General features: G+C 47.6%; 2 protein-coding genes across 6 annotated transcripts in view; one reads left to right on the forward strand and one right to left on the reverse strand.

Moving 5' to 3' along the window:
- Positions 1-7,910, forward strand: part of tipE (temperature-induced paralytic E) — a 24,653-nt gene extending 16,743 nt beyond the window's left edge. For 2 of the 3 annotated variants that reach the window (XM_065494324.1, XM_065494323.1), the window contains exons 3-5: positions 511-974; positions 2,920-3,477; positions 5,391-7,910. In XM_065494324.1, the coding sequence (XP_065350396.1) occupies positions 511-974; positions 2,920-3,477; positions 5,391-5,469 (1,101 nt within the window). In that variant the 3' untranslated portion in view covers positions 5,470-7,910. The remainder of the gene's footprint in view (positions 1-510; positions 975-2,919; positions 3,478-5,390) is intronic. The other variant, XM_065494325.1, reaches the window with a different exon arrangement.
- Positions 7,399-20,071, reverse strand: trx (trithorax). 3 transcript variants are annotated; one of them, XM_065494313.1, is made up of 21 exons: positions 19,907-20,071; positions 19,723-19,837; positions 18,656-19,220; positions 18,183-18,304; positions 17,879-18,120; positions 17,590-17,826; positions 17,323-17,538; positions 17,104-17,268; positions 16,663-17,048; positions 16,584-16,614; positions 15,029-15,756; positions 13,686-14,267; positions 13,349-13,637; positions 12,807-13,295; positions 12,255-12,551; positions 11,699-12,111; positions 9,808-10,668; positions 9,550-9,753; positions 9,327-9,492; positions 9,119-9,265; positions 7,399-8,661 (listed from the first exon to the last, which is right to left on the reverse strand). In XM_065494313.1, exons 1-21 carry the CDS (start codon positions 20,069-20,071, stop codon positions 8,488-8,490), a joined length of 6,594 nt encoding a protein of 2,197 aa, XP_065350385.1. In that variant the 3' UTR covers positions 7,399-8,487. The 3 variants fall into 3 exon arrangements, with proteins under 3 accessions (XP_065350385.1, XP_065350384.1, XP_065350383.1); XM_065494312.1 differs by having other exon boundaries at positions 16,584-16,596; positions 16,645-17,048; XM_065494311.1 differs by having other exon boundaries at positions 16,584-17,048.
- Positions 20,072-21,273: the final 1,202 nt, after the last annotated feature.

Raw genomic sequence — 21,273 nt, forward strand, 5'->3', positions numbered from 1 at the left:
GACGCCGGTAATCGCTGATTGGCTTCAGATCGAGACAGCAGTGCCACAGCGGCAACGCAAGGCACTAATCGTAAGGCAGCTTGACTCGCTTTCGCTTGCTGTCGCTGCTGTCTCGATCTGAAGCCAATCAGAGTCGTCTCTGATTGGTCGCTGGCCTTCTTGTTTGGACTAAAAATCACCAAAGTAACGGTTTTTATGTTTCGGTCCAATTTTCGACCGGGGCAAACGGCTGTCTGACCTGATTTGACTCTCAGCAATCGATCGGCGCTCTCAAAATTGAAATTCTAGTGCTCATTAAAATTTTTCCAAGCTTCAGGTGGAAATTTAATCAGTCCAAAATCGTTGTTTCCCATTTCGTAAAAGGTTTTTCAGAGTTTAGTTATAAAATAATCCTATAATGGTATAATCTTATTGAAATTCGTTAATTTAATTTCAGTTAAAATTAATCACCAAAAAAAGGAGAAAAATAAAAGTGAATTAGCTAATGAGGATTGTTGTGTTTGCATTTAGTTTGAGCCGCGGCCGGCGCAGTGCGTGACCTCGGAGGTGGTGGTGAAGCGCGGCACCAAGAACTGCACGTGGGCGTCGTGCCGCGAGGGGTGCACGCGCGAGGTGTACAACTGCACGCAGATCCGCGTCGACTACCGCATCACGCCGCTCAAGCGGCTTCCTGCTGCACCGTCGGACGGCGACGAGGAGGACGAGGGCACGACGCCGCTGCCCGCCGAGGGGGCGCCGTCCGAGCTGAACGAGTGGAGCGTGGGCGTGGCGAGCCGGATGGCCGCCAGCAGGCCTTCGCCGGCGGCCGCGTCCGAAGCGGACGCGAGCAGCGGCGCGGTCGAGTGGACGGCCGACTGGATGCAACGCAGCTCGCCGCACAAACTCAACAAGCGCGACGTCACCATCGTGCCGCTGATGAACGACACCTCCGAGTGGTTCTTCACCGGTGCCAAACTCTTCCCCAACGTCAAGGGGTGTGTACCCGCCCTTTTTTCCTTTTCCTTCTTCTAGTCCGCGCGTGTCCGCCGCGACTCACTCTCTCTCGTACACACGCCGCGCAATCGTGAGTTCCTTTTCGTGCACACACGCACTCTTGTCCAAATCGAGTATGCTGCAGATCTATAATTATTATCAGTTTTAAATTGTTTGCAAATTGCCAACCGACACAACAGTTTTATTCCTATTATGTAACACGCAAATTATTTCAAGTTTTGACACAGCATCGAGATTAGCGTTTAGATCGAGACGAAAAAATACTCAATGAAACGTTAACAATTGAGATAAATAATATTTTGTGGACCAAAATCATTTAAAGACCATCTCTGACGAGATTTCTGAGCTCACCAATCCATTCCTGAGAGTCCAATTAGCTAGAGTGGATATTTTTCCCGACCAACAAGTCTAAATTCGCTTTTTAATCCGTTAACGTTTTAATTTTGACGGCCAGCTCGTGGCAACCTAACTCGCGAAGTCTTACTGTACAAAACTTGAAAATAATTTGGAGAACTTGTTCAGTTAGAAGACAAACTAAACTTATCTCTCTTAGACTTTCGTAGTATGGAATTTTCTCTTCTAAATAGAATTAATTTTTAGATTTGTAGCTTTGAAAAACTAGGACAGCCCGCAGAAAGAGAAAAAAAGTCTCGTTGTTTAGTTAACTTGTTAGAATCGTTGGTATTTGGAAGGTGGAAAGGTGCAGCTGGGTTAAAGCTGGGGGTGCGCGCGCGGCCGCGCCATCCCCTTTAGGCCGTGCAGAGAGTAATTAGTTAAGCCGGCCGCCTACCGGGGCTAATTCTGCGCCGAGTGAATGCAAATGCACGGAGCGAGTGCGCTGGCCCGTTGCCGCTCACGTGTCTCACTCACCTGCGCTAAGTTGTGTAGCTTCTGTTAGTTATTTAGTGTGTGCCTGCGTCCTTTTGCCTTCTTCCCTGCTTTCGTTGCAAAACGAGGAACAACTTAATTGCTCATTATAATCAACAGTCCCCTCCCCTACGCTCGCTCGTTAAAAAGAGTTACGAGACAAAGACCCTTTTTACTCTCTTTACATTTATTTACACAGATCGTAAGAGCAGGTAGACGGAATATTTAATTATATAGGTCGAGTCGTGTAGTTTTTACATTTACATTCTCGGCTTGCATGAATAATTAAAGCGAGCCAATCGAAATATTTCAAATTCCAAACAGTTTTTCATATCAATTCGCTGATAAGGGAAGAACTCTTGGTGCACAAAGCCGTTCATTTGCGATTTTCTGATCCCGAAATAAATTTGTTCAATGGATTAATTTGGCAAATTTATTTAGAAAAAATGAACGTACGATTTATCTGCTTTAAAAATGCTCGCCGCTGATTGGCTGCCGCTCCAGCTGTTATCAGCCAGGCAACCACGTGAGCAGCTGACATGCGCGTTGCGGTCAGCCAATCAGCGGCGAGCATTCTTCCTGCAGAGAATTCTTACTGCTTTCTCCGATTTGCGTCAACTCGCCCGCAGTTAAAACGGTTGAAATTTACTTTTAGTGCGTATCAACTGTTTAGCCGCAAGTAGAGACCAAAAAAATGGACGAGACATCTTCCAGAGAGGCTTTCAACGTGCAGTTCTCATGGCGACAATAATGGGCCCCGCCCACTTTTATATCCCTCTGCATAGCACCATCGCCTAGAGCTAACTTCACTCCGACCAGCTGACTCGTGACTCGTGCGCGCGATGTAGAGGGATGTAAAAGTGGGCGGGGAGAACGATCGGCCAAATTTCCGCGGCACAAATAATATTCCAGCTCGTTTATTTTTGTTTGTTTTTCTGAGAATTAATTTAAATTGAAACGGAATCCATTTAAAACCTATTGGAAATTGAAAAGGGATTGGTTCGCTGTTAGCCTGCGATAGCTTTTGAGTTGGCCGACGATTAATTGAATATATTGCAGGTGCGGCTACCCGCCGATGCTGAACTGCAGCATCTTTTTGTGGGCGCACCAGACGGTGGGGACCAACTTCACGTGCTACTACAGCCGCGTCGACCCGATGCTGGTGATGAGCGACCTGGACATGAAGCAGGTCTACCTGAACCTGGTGCTGGCGACGGCCATCCCCATTCCGTCGTTCATCATCTCGGTCATCTACCTGGCGTTCGCCTACTTCGTCATCTACGCCGAGGAGGAGAGCGCCGACCCAGAGTCGATGGTGCCGCCGCTCGGCGACGCCGAGGACAAGGACAACCTCGACGCAGACGCCGACACGGAGCTGCAGGAGCGCAAGCTGCTGCCGCCCGACGACGAGCTCATCGACGCCGACGACCGCTCACCCACCGACCCTGACGACCTTGTCGAGTTTGCCGACAAGTCGCCCACGTCGGCCACCGCCGCCGACGACGACAACGACCAGCAGGCCGACCGACTGCCCGACAAGCAGCCCACGCCCGTCGAGTCGGCGCCGCTCAACGCCGCAGGGTACGTCAACAACACTGCGCCTGCGCCGCCCGCAAAGTAATTTTTCTCTTCTTCTTTCCTGTCGCTTTTCCATCATTGTTTTCTCTGCTTCTTAATTGTTTTTCTATTTTTGTTTAGCCAGTTGAATGCCTTTATAGAGCCAACGCACTAATTGTCAGGGCTGTGAATTTAGATTAGTTGATGTTTATCTTACAATTCGTCGTAAATTCAATTTGACACGACGTAGACGAACCGAAAATTGGCGGTTTTTGGTCTGAAAGCCTCGCAGCCAGATGGAGACGGCAGCGCTGCCATCGCTACGTCAAAGAACCAATCAGAAGCGATTTATCTAATAATTTATTCGCCTGCTCAACCCTCATGTAACGATGTAGGATTTATCAAAAATAAAATTCCACTGCTTTTTCAAATCTCGCTTTCACAAACCTTTAGCACTCGGAGGGAAACTGTGCCGCTGCACATTCTGCCAGCAGGGTGGCTTTTTTTATTACTCCACTCTTTCACGACACGATTTTGGTTTTTTTCTTTTGGTAAGCACCGCCGAGCACTCGCACTTCCTTGTCATCAGGTTCCAGGATTTTCTTCTCGAGGCTTTCTAGATCCTCGGAACTCCTTGTCTCTTCAGGAATTAATGTCGGATCGTTCATGGTCATCTGCTGGTAATTTTCCATCAGGTTCTTGCATTGTCTGCACATCAGGGTCGCATTATTTGAGTCTGAGGCACCTTGGTAATCTGGTTTTATTCTAAAGCGTAAAAATTAGCCACTCGGTACCTTCTACTGTCGCCTTTGGGCCTGGTAAAAAAGAGCTCAATTTTATGAACTATATTATCGCAGGCACCAAAAAGCAATGGCAAAAGCGTCAAAAATGGGTATTAGTATTAGGCGAGCAGGCGATAATAGAAGGTACGCCAAATTCGTCACTTGATACCTTCTGCTGTCGCCTGTGGGCCTGATAAAAAGTGCTCGATCTTAGAAACCTATATCGTCGCAGCAAATTCGAAGGCAATAGCGTAATAAAATGGTCATTAGTATCAGGTAGGCAGGAGATATTAGAAGGTACGCAGAATTCGTCACTTGATACCTTCTCCTGTTGCCTGCTAGCCTGATATCAAGAGCTAATTTTTTCACTCAAAAATCGGAGCAGCACCAAATAAACAGCGAACGTAAAAATTGAGCACTTTATATCAGGCTAGCAGGCGACAGCAGGAGGTATCAAGTGACGAATTCTGAGTACCTTCTAATATCTCCTGCCAACCTAATACTAATGACCATTTTATTACGCTATTGCCTTCGAATTTGCTGCGACGATATAGGTTTCTAAAATCGAGCACTTTTTATCAGGCCCACAGGCGACAGCAGAAGGTATCAAGTGACGAATTTGGCGTACCTTCTATTATCGCCTGCTCGCCTAATACTAATACCCATTTTTGACGCTTTTGCCGTTTATTTTGCTGCTTGATATTATCTAAAATCGAGAACTTTTCATCAGGCCCACAGGCGATAGTAGGAGGTATCAAGTGAGCAATGGAAAATTACCACCTGCTCGCCTAGTTTAAAGTGCCTCTTTTTCATCTTTAATGATATATATTTAAATTAAATATCTGGCCTCCCAAATTTGAGAAATTTCATGCAAAATCTTACCTAATTCCTTTCTTGTAGTCTCCAGGAAAATGAAAAAAATGAAAATCCACTCGTTTTTTCAACAAAATTGAGTTTTATTTTTGCATTTTTTACAATCGTGTTATGTACAGGTGGTGTCATCCAAGGCAGGTCAACTTCACAGCTGTCTCAAGTCCGAAGAAACATTTCCAGGATTTGACACGATCGACTTTGACTTTTCCAAATTGCGACTCTGACTGACAAAACTGACTGATTCCCCTTACTCCAATTTCCACTTAAAATCCAACTGGAATAATAAAATACTTAGCTTTGGTGTTTTTGTGTTGGCAGCGACTCGACGAAGCCTCAAAGCATGATGGTGGTGCGTCCGACGACGCTGCAGCCGAGTGGTCCGATAGCGGCCGTCTGAGGCGACAACTGACGGGCCTGCGCGGCCCCGTGTCCTGGCGTCCATCAAGTTAACTAAAAAAGTTGAGCAATTCTCCAGCTGCGCAGCTGCATTGTGAACCAATGCTGCTGCTGCGCACGCGCATTTCCATTTCAAAACAACCGCTTCAATTGATCTATTAAATCAACCTCGATGCGAGAAAGAAAGAAAGAAGAAAGAGTCAGATTTGGTGCGAATGGACAAACATTTTTCAACACTCACATTCACTCACTCACTCGTCACTCACGCCGTGTAAAGAGAAATTAATGCTGTCCGTTGCTGTGGTGATATTTTCAAAACTTGATAGTCCAAAACGCTCATCTCTTTGTAAATACGTTGTCAAGGTCGCTTGCAGCCGCCGACGGTTGCCGTTATTTGACAGACGAACGAATGGAAAGAAGGAAGCAGACTTTTAGCAAACGCTTTCGTTTTCGGTTCTCAGACGAGACACACACGCAATAAAATAAATCTTTTAACGAGACGCGAACGAAGCAAAGACCGCGCGATCACTCACTTTTCACTCGCAATGTGGTTTCTAACATTCTCGACGCAGACTTTTTAAACGTACTAAACTTGTCTTGCCAAATTTATCCAGTATATGCACCAAACAGCTGATTGTGGGTCGCCGCCAGAAGAAGCGAAGCCGGCCAAAACCACTCATTTGCGTTCGTAACAAGCCTGAGGCTCAATTAAAATTGCGCATGCGTCGAGTGTCGTGTTTCGTAGTTAAGCAGCGCGGCGACCAATCAGATGCGCCGGCTTTCGAGGCCCGCTAGCTAAAAAGAGGAGTGTAAGTTAAGGAGTAGTATAGTATCAGCTCTGAAGCCTTTGTCGCCTGCTAGTATCTACTCTCCTTTCCTTTCACTCCTCTTAGAGCTCCTCTTTTTACGGTAAAGGCCTAGAGAGCCGGCGCATCTGATTTGTCGCCGCGCTGCTTTACTACGAAACACGACACTCGACGCATGCGCAGTTTTAATTTAGCCTCAATTGTCCGTAACATTCGCATTGTATCATAAAAATAGGCGCTTATTTTACAAACGCAACGATCGGTTTTGGACGAATTGTGATGCACGTAGTCGCGGAAGAGTGGCAGAGAAGTCATTACTCACGCACTCACTCGCCAGCGTGCATTTGCGCGCTGGCTCTCAGCGTCTTTCAATGATAAAAAAACTCATGTTGACATCAAGTACTAACGAACGCGCAGACAAGCAAGTCGATGAAAAGAACGAAAGAAAAACTCTTACTCAGACTACACAATGATAAATACATAGTGTGTATTTTTATGGTGCGCTCGCTCGACCGGTAAATAATAATAACAGGAGGGTGATTATGATTTTCGGTCTGGTCGAGAGGAAAAGAAATAATTAAAAATGATCTATAAAACGGCGCGCACTTCTTATGATGCGTAAATGTACGCTACTTACTTAAATCCGCAGCTTGGCGCGAAATGCTAATCAAACTCGAGGAAATACTGCTTTTTTGCGAATAACCAACCAACCAACGAACGAACAAACTCGGCCGTTTCAGTACAGTATATTTATATACACACACTTACTCTCACTCACTCACTCACTGACTCACTCTCGGACACAAAACTCACACTCCATTGATAATCAGCAGCCGCTTTTTGTGCTAGAGGAAACGCTCTCGACTATGATATCGATAAATATTAAAACAAGTTGTAACAATCTTCGGAAGACAGAGAGACACAAGAGAATTAATTTCCATTCTAAAAATTGCACCTTTTACGCGCAGCGCAGAGCTACAACAATTGTATCGATTCATTGACATGTACCCAGCATAAAGAAATACTGCAAGCCTTGAACCGACACCGCCTTTCATTTCCACCAAAACCCCTGAAAAAAGATTCAAATTCGAAATTTGTTTTACAAGGAACGAAACAGCAGCGCCTAGTGTAAATTCTAAAACGTGTTTTTTATTGCCAATATTCGCAAATTTGGGATTTTCAACAATTTAGCACAGATTTTCACAGATTCCAGCTGGACTTTTCTTTCTTGCCGACGTTGTTTGCAGTTCGTTTTCAGTTACTTAGGTTAGTTACGCGACGAATAATGTGAGAGTAAGGCCATGGCAACAAGGCATTCATTGTAGCTTCCTTAAACGTTACGTTGGACAATCGTAATCAAAATCAAGATCAAGACAAGTTTAGAGTAAATTGCAAACAGGCACACAATAGACAGACTACTCGAACCAACAAACTCACAGTCTGCTGCGATGTTAATCAATCGGATGATATAATAGCGAATTAAAATTAAAAGTGATCTAGACGAGAGACAGACGCGCAGACGCACTCTTCTTTCCTCCTCCTTCGCCTCCTCCATAAATATGTGTATGTACAGACAAAAGCTTTACAAATGCGTAAACGTAAAAAGAGACACGACAGAGACAGAGATAGAGAGAGAGAGAGTTAATAAAAATTTATCACATTTTGAATTTTTGTTACAAATTTTAAATAGTTGAAACACAGCCCGATCATAGTCGCAACAATTTCGGTTGTCGTCACATCAAATTTGGGCTCGAGATTTCGTTTTTGCCCCGTCCGAGAACAAATGAATGAGGAGAAAGAACCAACGACTGACACAATTACATAATGTAGTTCAATGTGCTTATCGTATTAACTGCGCAACAATAATGTGTGTGTTTGTGATATAATTAACGTGTTGGAGCACCCCATCCTCCTTTAATTAAGCAAAAAATATCAACAATTTGACCTAGAAAGTTTCTATCACTAAAAATCATATAAAAAATAAAATATGTATATCCTTTTGATGACTATTCAGAAATTTAAGTACGAATCGATAGTAAATAATAAGAGAGTGCTCCGTTGAGTGTGTGTGTGTGTGTGGCTAAAATCTGTTAATGAATACGGCTAGTGTATTTGATAATCATCTACTTAGTGGTTGTGTTGTGTATTGAGTGGGAAAAGAATCGACACCGGCTGAGAAAAAAAGAGGGACTGACTGTTTGTTGAGTGAGAGACTAGTTGAGATACTTTCTACATCTTCTCGAACCACACGTGCACGGGATCTTGTCCTCCTCGAAGGGGAACTTGTAGTCGTACGTCAGCTCTTCGCCAGGCACGATCCGCCGCAGCGCGAAGATCAGAATGTGCTTCTTTCCCAGCACGTCCACCACTTTAGAGTAGCAGTTTGGCTGCAAAACAAAGTTATTCAACGATATTAGGCATTAAAAACGTCAGTGAATGCCTTTTCCCGCCAAAAAAAGGGTTAGAATTTTCTCTTGGTGGCAGAAATTCTTAGTTAGAAAAATCCTCAACGCTTATTGGCCGACTGTAATCAGCTACTAGCAACAGCTCATTGTTATTGTAAATTGCGTTCTGTCATGCGCGTACGTCGACCAATAAGCGTTGAGGATTCTTAAAGCTATCTCCGATTTGAGTGTTTTCTTTCACTTAATTTGTTTTTGTGCATTTCAATCGATAAAATAACTCTTTCACTGCAAGCGGCACAAATAATATTAAATCGGTTTTCCGCCGATCAGTAGCAGAATGGTGAGTTATTTATGACAAAAAAGTATTTTATGATGAGGTGCTCTCGGCGGGAAAATGATTTTATCGAGGATTATTTACAATGAAAATAGTTTGAAATACCTCGCAACTGTGGTTGATGAACCTGGCGGCGTTGCCCTTCATGGTGGCGTCGACGACCGTGTCGTCATCGATTCTGAACATGTAACAGCCGATTTCCTTTGACTCGTAGATTTTCTCCCTCCGATCCGTGTGGATCGAACGGATGACCTGCCATTCGAAACAGCCATTAGACACCATTCTTCTGCCTTTCAAAAAGAGGAAAACACACCTCTCCCGCGTACTCGATGACCATCTCAGTGGGCTCGAGTTCCCTGATGCAGAAGAGGCCGCGGCCGTGGATCAGCGAGCGGAACACGCCCACTTTCACCCTGGCGTTGTTCTTCAGCTGCCGGAAGCGCATTGCCATCGGAAGGTTGCTGCTCGACTTGCTCCTGCTGTGAAATTCGGGGCAGAAAATTAACTGATTTGAGAATTAAATTCAGTGAACTCACATTGGCTGCTCAAAGTCGTCAGCAGGCATGGTCGGCGGTTTTCGGTGCTCGGACGCCAGCCAGCCGAACATGTCGTACGGGTGGCGGCCTTTGTAGGGCTCGGTGCGCACGCACCCTGACAGGTTCAGCTTCGGCTCGGTCGCCGCCAGCTTCTTCGCCTTCTTTTTCGACACGTTGTGCAGTTTCAACGTGTACTCGGGGCACCTGAGGGCCGTAAAGTTTAATTTCGACCTTGCGAAGGTCATTTTTGGCACTTACTTGACGACGCCAGGAAGCTGCTCGATGAGGAACTTGACCGGGTCCTGTCCGAGGCCGGTCATCTGCTGTCCGGAGAGGCTGAAGGGGTTGTAGGGGAGGGGCGTGAGGTTGAAGGCCTTGCGGGCCGTCTGCACCGCCTCGAAGATGTTGTGCCACGCCTGCGACACGTTGTGCGCCGTCGTGACGAAGCCGTCGGCGCTCTGGATCTTGAACCTGATGCCCGTCTTGTCGTCCGGCTCAGCCTCCTTCTTCACGGACACCGCGCTCGGTGTCTGGCAGCGCGACGTCTGCGTGCCGACGCTCGCGCTCGCCGTGATCTTCACCACCATCGTCTCGCAAATTTGCTTCTCCTGCAGGGCGGTCCGCGGCGGAGGCGGCTGCGCCGGCGCGGGCAGCAGGGGCTGCTTCGAGGGCGGCGTGGCGGCCGCCGAGACGGCGGTGGCCGCCGCCTTGACGGGCGGCGGCGCCTCCACGTAGGAGCGCGTGGCCGTCTTGATCTGGGCCGGCGGCGGCCGCTGGACGAGCGGCGGCCGCCGGTAGGCGGCCAGCGGAGGCAGGACGGCGGGCGGGGGCGGCAGCAGGGGCCGCTGGTAGTAGGCCTGCGGGGGCGGCGGCGCCGAGAGCGGCTGAGGAGGCGGCTGCGGCGCCGCCAGCTGGCTCAGCGAGAGCAGCGGCGGCGTCGGGCTCATCAGCTGGAGCGCGGGACTCGGCTCCTGCTTGATCTGCAGGTCGGGCGTGAACGACGGCGCCATGAACGGGTCCTTGAGCTCGTGGTGCTGGTGTTGGTGCTGGTGCTGGCCCAAACCCATGCTCGGCAGCACGAACGGCGCGTGCGAGTGGCCCAGACCCAACGACGACGCACTGCAACCATCAAAATATACAATTAAATCTGTTGCAACTGCAATAAACTCGATTTTAAACAAACTTAATAATTTTAATATCTTTTTTATCTTTTGGCTAAGGTGTAAAAAATTAATTTAAAAATTTAGCGGTTTTATTTGGTCATTTAAACAAGATGAGAATTTAAAAAAAATACATGCTATTGGTAGAACGTTTTCCTTCACCTCTAGCCAAATTCAGCAGATTCTAAATAATCTAAAATACGAAATTTGTAGAGTTAAGAATTATTATCACTAGTTTGCCGAACGTCCTTTTTCCCCGCCAAAATAACATGTGTGTTAAATGCGCATTGTAGATCGCTTACTATTCAGCTTCCGATGAGCGGAACGCCGATTGTTTGCTCTCTTTTAGCAGCTAAAGAGTCGATCAATGGATTTATAATCGCAGTAAAATATTAAAAATTTATTTAAACTTATTTGACTGCGAAAGAAAGCGAGAACATTGGGAAAAAGCAGCAAAAATTCTTTGATTGAAGAATTCTCAACGCTGATTGGCTTACGCAAAACGCATGTCCACAGATCACGGGGTTAGCTAGCATTAGCAACAGCTCACTAAGAATTTGCGTCGCGTGCAGCCAATCAGCGTCGAGGATTCCTCCCAGCTAATAATTCTTTTGCTGCTTTTTCCCCATTTTGTTGTTTTTGTTCGCAGTTAAATCGGTTTAAATCAACTTTAAATGTTTTTCCGCGATTTTAAATCGATTGACCAACATTTTAACTGCGAGTTTAGACCAACCAATAAGGTTTGCCCTCAAAGGTAGCGGAATGGTGAGTGATTTACCAGAGGTTTTTTTACAATGGGATTCTTTCTGAGAGAAATAGCGTTCAGAAGGACGATTTTCTCTTATTAAACATTAATGTGACGTTTACGAGTAAATTTTTAAAAATGCTTGGCCGCTGGTTTTTTGTAGTGGCCCTCCTTAATTAAAATATTTGAATAATCAAGAGCAGAAATAAAGAGACATATTTATAATGAGATTTAATTGACGTACTTGGTGAGGAAGAGTCCGTTGGGCGTGTTGACAAGTTGCGGTTGTTGGTCGAGGAAGGTCATGTGGTTTTGCATGAGCGGCGCCTGCGTGACGAAGGCGGCGCCGCCGCCGGCGGTGTAGACGACGTTTCCGTAGGCCTGCGGCAGGATGATGGAGCTGGTGGGCTCCGGCTCGGCGCTCGGCACGCACACTAAATTCTGCTGGCCGTCCGGCCCGTTCACCAGCAGGAAATTCTGCTTGGCCGGCTGCGGGGGCGGCGGCGGCGCCACGTTGATGTAGTACACGGTCGGCGGCGCCATGTAGATCGGCGCCGCGTTCTGCCCCAGCACGATCTGCGGCGTCGCCTCCTGGTGGTGGTACAGCTGAGGCGCGAAATTCGTCTTTTCCGACACGCTCGGCTGCTGGTATTGCACCTGACAATTCGCCATTTTTGTTTATTTATTTATTTTAAATAGATCAGAGGCAAACACGAGCTATGAATAAATTCGCAAGATTTTAAAATAAAATAAAATAAAATTGGAGATCTTTGGCTTTTAAAATTCGATTTGCGACTGACCTGGTGCTGCATGGAATGGTGCTGGTGGTGGACGTGCTGCTGTTGGTGCTGCGGCGGCGGTTGCGAGTCCGAGGGCTTGGCGGCCAGCTTGACGGCCCGCCGCACCGCGCGCGACTCTCTTTTCCGCTTTTGATTCTTGTCCGGACTCTGCATGACGACCAGCTTGGTCTTGACCACCACCGTGCCGAACTTGGCAGTCTTGGCGCTGACCCGAGACGTCGTCGGACTCTCGCTCGACTCGTCACTCGACTCGCTGCTCACCTCCGTGCACGACGGCAGGTGTTTGTCGTAACTCGCCTGCCAAATCGCCAACAAATCACGCAAAAAAATTAAAACCCGAGATATTCTTATTTTTTAGGATGACGAGAGGCCAGGTAAACTGCAATTTCAGCAAACCTGGCAATTTATACACCTTTAAATCAGGACGGTGCCCAAATTAAAATTAGTAAAATAAAAAACACCCAGCAAGAATTTCCAGAATTTATTAAAAAATTGTTTTAAATTATTCTGAGGTCAATATAAATTATAATAAAAGAAAAAAGCAGGACTGACCTTTGTTCTGTAGGTGCGTTTGCAGGACTTGCACTTGACGGGGCCCTCGTCCGAGTCGCCGACGCCGCGAAGGGACGTTTCAACCTCAACGTTGACCTCAGCGTCGTCAGGCTTGCTCGATTCTTCGGAATCGCTCGAGCTGTCGTCGGCGCCGTCAAGTTGGGACAGCCGCGGCGCCGGCCGCATCATTTTCGCGGCCAATTCGTCGTCGGCGCCGCAGCCAAAGGGCCTGGGGCGCTTGCGCGAGCGAACCTCGTGTTCTACCTGGTCCAAAAGCAGGTCGACCACCTCGCGGATTGGGTTTTCCTCGCCGTCCGACGCTTCTTCCTTGCTCAGGTCGTCTGCCAGCAGTTTGGTGAAAATGTCTTGCATGGATATGCCTTCGAGAAGCTCGTTGTTCAGGTCTTGGAAGATGGTTTCCTTCAGGTCTGGAGGCAGCAGCAGGTCGTCCGCGTTGTCCTTGCCGTTCAGTTCGTTGTCTCGCGACAGCTGCAATTTTTTGTTAGCAAAAAAAAAGCAAAAATACTAGATTAAAAACGTACATCGATGAGTTCCTGCTGTTGGATGTGCCTGAGCACCCTGAGGTTTTTCTCCATGACCTCTGCCGGTGCTCCGTGGGCGCCGTGCTCGACGGTGAGGTTGATGTCCCTGGCCAGCGCCTCGTCGACCGTCGTCTCCACCTCCAGCTCTGTCACGATCACGTATTCGACGATCTTCCACGGCTCCTTGGTCGACCAGAAGAGCCGCTTGGCCACGAAGCCGTGCGGCACCAGCACGTCGCGCGTCTCGTCGTGGCACACGCTCGAACTGATCACGCCCAATCGCTCCACTCTAAATGCAGAATTAAAAATAGGTCTCTCAGAGGGTTTAGGGACTGACCTGAGCGAGCCGATGGTCATCTGGACGCAGACAGGGTCGGCGTAGCGCTTCTTGCTTCGCGCAGGCTCCACCTTGAGCTTCCTCGGCAGCGGAAAATCGAGCTCATCGTCGAAAGAGTCGTCGAGCGAGTCGTCCAGCTCGGCGAGCATTCGGCGCTGCTGTCCGTGTTCTGCGCAGTAGAGGGCCATCTCGGCGTGGTCGAGGAAGATCGGCCGGCCGAGCTTGAGTTGCGCCAGCACGCACGGCCAGTGGTACGAGTTGTGGCACGCGGCGCCGTGGCAGCAGCCGACCGTGGCGCCGCGCTCACCGCACTCGGCGCACCGCGTCCGCGGCGCCCGCGACAAGGCGCCGCCGGGCGGCGCCACGCAGTGCAGCACCCCGGCGCGGTCCTCGTACACCTCCGAGCTCCACAGGGCGCAGTTGGCGTGCACCCAGTCGAGCGGCGGCGCGCTCCCGGTGTGCAGAAGCCGCTCGCCGCCCTCGCCGCCCGACGCGTCGCCGCACCCGTGGCACAGCGCGCACACCCGATTGTCCTTGAACGCCGCCGTGTACAGCTGGCTCAGGCTCTTCTTTTCGCCCTTACTGCAAACACATTCATAATTTCTAATTTAATAAAAAAATTTATATATTAAAAAAATGTATTAAAATAATTATCGCATCCCTAAACCAAATTAAATCAAAGTAGCAAGACAAAATAATTGCAAAAGTAACGCTTTTAAGTGGAACGAAACTGATTTTTTTATTTAAAAAAATTTATACGCCTAACCGACCAATTTTTACATTTACTTGTGACCAAATGTGCCTCAAAATACAATTTTTCGAATTTTACTGGCTGAGCAAAGAAAATTAATTGCTTCCGAGGTGAGAAAAATTATTTAAATTGAATAGTGAAAAGATAAAAAATATTACTTTAGAGTCTTGAGTTAATTTTTATTTTTTTTTTTTAAATCAATTAATTAAATTGAATAAATTTCAAAAGGAGTCCTCATTAAAATTCAGCAGTTGATAGAAGCGTCAAAAAATGCCGATGTTCGGAAAGCGGATTAAATCTCTAGTTTTTTTCTAGTGATCAAATTTTTTTCCAATTTACTATGTTCGCTCAAAATTTGTCTGAAAATTTAAACTGGCAGTTATAGAACCTTTAAATTTTTTTAAGCGAATTAAATTCCCAAAATGAAGTTAATTTATTTGAGAATCATCTCAGAAAAATATTTTTCATTTATATAATTTCTATCAAAGACTTACGTAACAAAGAAAATTTAATTAATTTTTCAGGGAAATTCACTATGTTATTCCTGTTTAAATGCACATTAGAACCGAAAATTAAAATAATTGAGACTTACCCATCGGCAGGAGGTTTCGCCTTGTCTGTGGGCGTCTTGGCCGTCTTGCTCTCCGGCTCGACGGTTCCGGCTTTGAACCAGGGGAAATTTTCTGCGAGCAGCTGTGCGTAGGTGTCGAGGACGGAGTCGTGCTTCTGTCTGAGCACCTCGTGGCGCAGCTCGGCGTCGAAGGCGGCGAGGCTGTCGTAGGTGCCGAGACTGGCCTTGCGCAGCACCAGCGAGAGCGCCTTCACGTCGATCTCTGCTTTTTTGGTCTCGGACGGCTTCGAGTGGCCCGTCGCGGCATTTTCGTCGTCCAGTTCTATGAACACCTTTTTCTCCTTTTCCTCCTCCTCTGCGATTGCCGAGGTGGAAGGCTCGGCTTTGGGCGGCGTGCTCATTTTGCTCGGCGTGGCGTCGTAGTTCGCGTTTTTGTCCGGCTGCGGCGGCGTCTGCGGCACCGCCACCTCCATCGGAGGCGGCGTCGTCGTCGGCGGCGGCGGCTTGCTCTCGGCGGGCAGGGCGCACTTGCGCAAATGCACCGAGCACTCCTTGATGTTGTACGCCTCGCGGATCTGCTTCAGCTTGAGCGTCTGCGTCGCCTTGGCCTTCTGCTTGACGCAGTCGGTCAGACGCACCACCAGCTGCGGCAAGTTGCCCTCTTCAAAGTCCAGTTTCATCTTGGCCGCCTCCACCTGCGGCTCCCGCTTTATCTGCTCCACCGGCATCAGCTCCTTTTCGTCCTTTACCTGAGCAACAATCCAAATTTTTATTTTATGACCATTCTGACCTTTTAAAAATTAATTTCAAATATTTTACCAAAAATCTGGTTTTAAAGGGAAATTTTTCGAATTTCCAGTGATTTTCACGCCCCCATTTCATGTTTTTTAAGACACGCGCTTTACATAAGTCGTGCAAAAATTTTTGAAATTTATTCAAAATATGCGTGACGTGAATTCAGCGATTTGTTGGATTGCGTGGTTGGATCGGCGCTACACGGTTCCGAAAAACCCAGCGGGCTTCGTTAAACTGTTCCCATCTTTAAAATACATTTTTAAAAAAGATTGCGGTAATTTTGAACAGGGGCGAGGCTAAAAAACATGAAAAGGGCACGGGAAAATCAAATATTTTCCTTTAAAAAACTTATTTTGGGGTAAAAACTATTAAAATAATTTTATTTTCAACCGGGCTTAACCAGTTAGGCCTGAGACAACTTTGTTTTTGTTTTCGTCACCGTCAAATAATTTTTTGATCAATTGGCGTCTTGAAATTTAGAAGGTTTTACGCTAAATTAAATGAAAAACCCAAAAACCCGATTGTAACCGGGTCAATAAAACTCTGTACTTCGTCCAGATGAGCATTCTAACCTTTTAAAATTAATTTTAATTATTTTTACCCAAAAATCCGATTTTAAAAGGTAAATTTTCACATTTCCGTGATTTTCACGCCCCTTTTAAAAATAGCCGCAATATTCTTAATTTATTATTTTTTTTTTTTTTAATTTGCGTGACGTGAATTAATCGATTTATCGGATTGCGGCTCTCTTTAAGCCGAGCTGCAGCAAAAATGGAGTTACCTTGATTTTGGGCTCGTCCTTTTTCTCCTCTTTCTTTTCGTCCTTTTTCTCCTCTTTCTTTTCGTCCTTTTTCTCCTCCTTCGGTTGGAGCGCTGGCGGCGCGGGCTCAGCGTCAGTCTTGTCTTCTTGCTTGGCCTCTTTGGCCTTTTGCACTTGGGGCTCCGTTTCCTTTTCTATTTCCTTTTCTTTTTCCTTTTCCTTCTGCTGCTCGGCCTCCAGATTGACCCTTTTGTTGGGCGACAGCTTGACGCTCTGCTGTTTGGCCAGGCTGGTCACCACGTTCATGATTCCGTTGCGCATTTCGTTGTCGACCGCCTGCGACCAGAGCGGCGGCACTTCCGGCGTGCAGTTCTTGCAGTGGAACTCGATCGACTCGGGCAGGATGCTCAGGATTTGGTACTTTTCGTCCGAGATGCCTTCGCAGCTCGCGTGCACCCAGCTCAAACACTCGGCGCACTCCACCATCTGCGAATGGTTCGCCATTTTTTAAAGAGTTTCGCGAATCTGGGCCGAAACTAACCTTTGTATCGTAGTCGTCATCTTTGTAGCACTGCTGACAGTGAGGGCAAAAATTCCCTTTCAGTCTAAGTTTGTAGCACGGCGGGCAAAACGAGGCGTTCCCTGCCGATTTCATGTTCGGAACGGCCAGCCCGCAGCTTCGGCAAATGTTGCACGCCGGACATTCCTGCAAATTAATTGTATTTAAGGATAAATAATTGAATTTGGTAAATAGGCGTACCCAGGGTCTCCCAGCGGCGGGTTTCTCGGCGAGGCAAGCTTTGTGGAAGGGCAGAGCGCACTTTTGACAGCGCGCCAGGTCCAAGTGGTTCATGGTCGGCTTCTCGCACGAGCCGCACAACTCGCAACGCTCGCAAACCCACATTTTGTTCAGCTGCGGATTGGTCTTCAGGCAGAAAATGTGGTACGGCTCACAGCACATAGCGCAGAATAGTAACTGGGGCGAAAAAAATTAATTTTTGTTTTAAATTAAATTAAAAAGACGGACCTCTTCCTTTCCGGCACTTCCGCAGAGGACGCAGAGGGCCGGCGGCAGGTTGGAAGTGCCGACGGCGCTCATCACGGGCACGCCGGTCGCCTCGGTCGCTTCAAAGTCGACGCAGATCCAGCCTGCAGGCGGTTCGGCCTTGGTCGGCGCGGCCGCCGGCAGGCCGAGCAGCTCGGGCGGCAGCGTCGACGCGGCAGGCGACGCTGCGCTCGCCGCCGCTGGCGCTGCCTTCTCCTGCTGCAGCCAAACAGTTTAATATTTTTAATTAATTTAAGGAGTTGTTACGAACCGGCACTTCGACCATGGTCTTGGGAGCAGCCTTTTTCTCTTTGTGTTTGGCCTCGGAGGCAGCGTATTTCTTGAAGATGTCGAGGGTGGGCGCGCCCGGGAAGGTGGCCTGCGGCTGTCCGAGCACCACGCACGCCCGCCGGCACACGTGCTTTATCCGCGGGCCCTTCACGTGCGACTTTTGCCGCTTCGGCTTCTCCGTCTCCACCGGCTGCAGCTGCTGTTGCTGCTTCTTGGACGTCTCTAAACGCATCAATTCACGGTTGATAAATCCCGACGGAAAGAAAGACCAAAGCAAAAACAACCTTTGATTTTGCTGTTGTTTGCCGTCTTGGCCGCTTTTTTCATCAGCGCCCGCGCAGCCATCTGCGTCTGGTTCAGAACGTTGTCCGACCAGCCTCGCAAAGGATCCTTTTTCACTGGATTTCTGCAAAAACAAGAGAAAAAGGATTTAATAAAATCGGCACTCATTCAATCAGGGTTTTTCATTTTGTCCAGGCTAAAAAATCCAATAAAACTCACTATTTAACCCAAGGCTCCAATATTTTCAGAGAAAAAAATCGATAATGCGGAGAAAACAAATATTGTTTTTTGGCGGGTTTTTTAACGCCAAAAATATTAAGGAATTTTCGCGCTTGTATTTTTATGAAATTTACACCCGAGTTTATTTCAAAAACATTAATTTATAAAATTTGTATAACGCTCAAAATCCGTTTTAAGGTAGTTAATCTGCCAAAAAAAAAACACCTAGTTTTTTTTCTTTTTCGGCAAAACTCACCCTGGTCCGACCTGGTGCTGGAGGCTGCTGGGCAGGCACTTCCTGAGCCTGGCGAGAGTCTTGTGCGGGACGGGCAGCTTGGCCAGGCAGATCATGAGCCAGCAGGCGGGGCAGCGGGCGCGCACCTCGACGCCCGAGATGCGGCAGACGGCGCGTCCGCGGTGGCACATGAGTTTCTGGCCAGAGTGCTGGCTCATGCGCTCCACGAAGCGGCGGCACGCGTCGCACTGCGCGCCCTCCTCGTCGCCGCCGGCCGCGCCCTCGCACACCACGCACGGCCGCGACGGCTTCAGCGTCCAGTTGGCGCCCAGCGTGTGGCCCGAGCTGAACGACTCGAACTTCAAAAGCGACGGCTTCAGGATGCTCGACTTGCCGGTTGTCGTCGTCGTCGGCGTCGTCGAGGCCGGCTCCACGTGCTTGCCGCGGGCCCACTTCTTCCCTCCGCCCCCACTTTCCTTCTTCTGCGGCTCGCTCTTCGCCGCTGCTGCCGCCTTCGGCAATTCAGTCTCAATTTTCGCCTTGCACGGCTCCACCGACGCCGGCCTCTTCGGCTTTGTTACTCTTCCTGCAACAAAATAGCAATTTTATTTATTTAAAAATTAAAAATAAAATCTTTTTATCAGCCAACTGTATACCTTCAAACCTCCCCTGTGACTTTTTCAGAAGAAAAGCTGCGGAAATTGGAAAAAAGGGTGGTTTTAGAGGGATAATTGGGTCAAACAGCTGACTGTTTTATTTTAAAAATAAAAAGAAAACAATTACTAAAACAAATAACAGTAAAATATATTTTAGGGGTGGTTTTTTGAAAAATAAAATCGAAAAGCGGGTTAAATTCATCCCTTAGATTTAAATAGAGATGTCAATTCGAATAAAATATCTTAAATTAATTAAATAAAATTTCCTTTGCAGTAAAACCATTTTAAACTAGCAAATAATCTAATTTATGGCAAGGTTAAAACTCGACTGATAACTTTGCAATAAACGTTATCAGCAACAACGAAGCAGTAAAATGTTCCAATTTAGATATTTTTGGCCCAAAATATAGTGGAGAGGCCAAAATGTCTTACCATCGTCTGTTTTGGGGGTGGCGGTGGCTGCGGTTTCCTTCTCGAGCGAGTGGGCCTCGATGACGGCCGTGGAGCGCGCCTGCTGCTCGTCCTGGCTGGTGAATCCGAGAAAATCCTGCGAAAACGGGTTCGTGAGAGGCTCGAGAGGTGGTGTTGCGCCAATTAGACGAATTAATAAACAAACCTCGTCTTCGTCGTCCGAGGCACCGACCAGGGCGCGCCAGGCCACCAGGTTCTTGTAGATCTGCTCGGCCTCGAGGGCCTCGTCGGTGACGGACCAGTAGCCCCGCACGCGCTTCCGACTCGACGAATTCTTGCATGTCCGACCGGGGAATCGGTACCTCGTCATGGCTCCTCGCTGACGAAAAGAAGAAACCCGATCAAAACAACATAGAGCACAGGGGCCACGCCCACTCGTCGGCCCGAATTCGGCCCGTGGCTGAGCAGCAGCAAAGGTATCGCAATGTTATGAAAACACGGCGACGGACCCTGGCCGCACCGAGGTCGTCGTCGAAATTTTTGGAGGGGCGTGCGAGCCAAAAGCAAGGTCTCGCTCGCCCGCTCGCTGGCTCGCCACCGACGGCCTTGGCGCGGCCGACGGCGAAAGTGAGCCTCACGCACCTGCCAGGGCCGCTGCACATCCAAAGGGTGCGTCCTCGGGGTGGCTCAGGGGGCGGAATCGCGCGTAAGATGCTCCGACCGGCCGCGAACCTGCCCAAACATCCTTCTCTCCGTCTGTCTAGCTCGATTTGTAAACCAAAACACTGGGGGACGCCATACTTCTTCAACGTTTGGCGCGTAAATCGAGGGATGCCAACCTGACACTCGCCTTTTCCGCCGGACAACACCGGCTCTCACCCAATTAATTCCGAAAAAAGTCGGGAATTTATAATAGAGTGCTGCTTTTCAAATATTATCTTCTAAAATCTCCCGAAAATCCCGTTTTTGGGGTGATTAAAATGTTGTTTGGTTGGCAGCAGTGGCAAAGAGCCTCACTAGATGAACGAGCGCGGCAAAACCACGAGAAATTCTCATGGAAATATCTAAATCGGGGATATTTTAACGCTTTTAACTTTTAATAAGTGCTGTACCATTAAGAAAAAAGACAACAAACATTTTTTCTGAGCCACCAATCGTCATGGGACCATAAAATGACTACGCATTGTGAAATTTTAAGCAATTTTACACATTCCAAATTGGCCTAAACCCACAAGATAGGTTAAATTTATCGAATAGTGAATTTTAAAAATCGAAAGGGCGGAATAGTCGCTCTATAGAGGTGTTTTGGAAATAAATATTTATTTCCTTGCAAAATAGACCACTAATTATATCTCTTTGGACCAGGGAAAAATTAATAAAATTTTCCAGATTTTTTTTTGTTTTTAATTTCAAATATTTAATCTAGTTAAGAAATGTGTGTTTGAAACAAATAAACATTGAGAGCAACGTCGGCTATTGGCTGGCGAAGTGTGACGTATTAAAAGATACAACTCGTCATTCTATAAACGCAAATGGCAAATTTAATGCAATCAAAACATATCACGCGATAGA

Source organism: Cloeon dipterum, chromosome X, assembly GCF_949628265.1.
Source record: "Cloeon dipterum chromosome X, ieCloDipt1.1, whole genome shotgun sequence".
Lineage (NCBI taxonomy): Eukaryota > Metazoa > Arthropoda > Insecta > Ephemeroptera > Baetidae > Cloeon > Cloeon dipterum.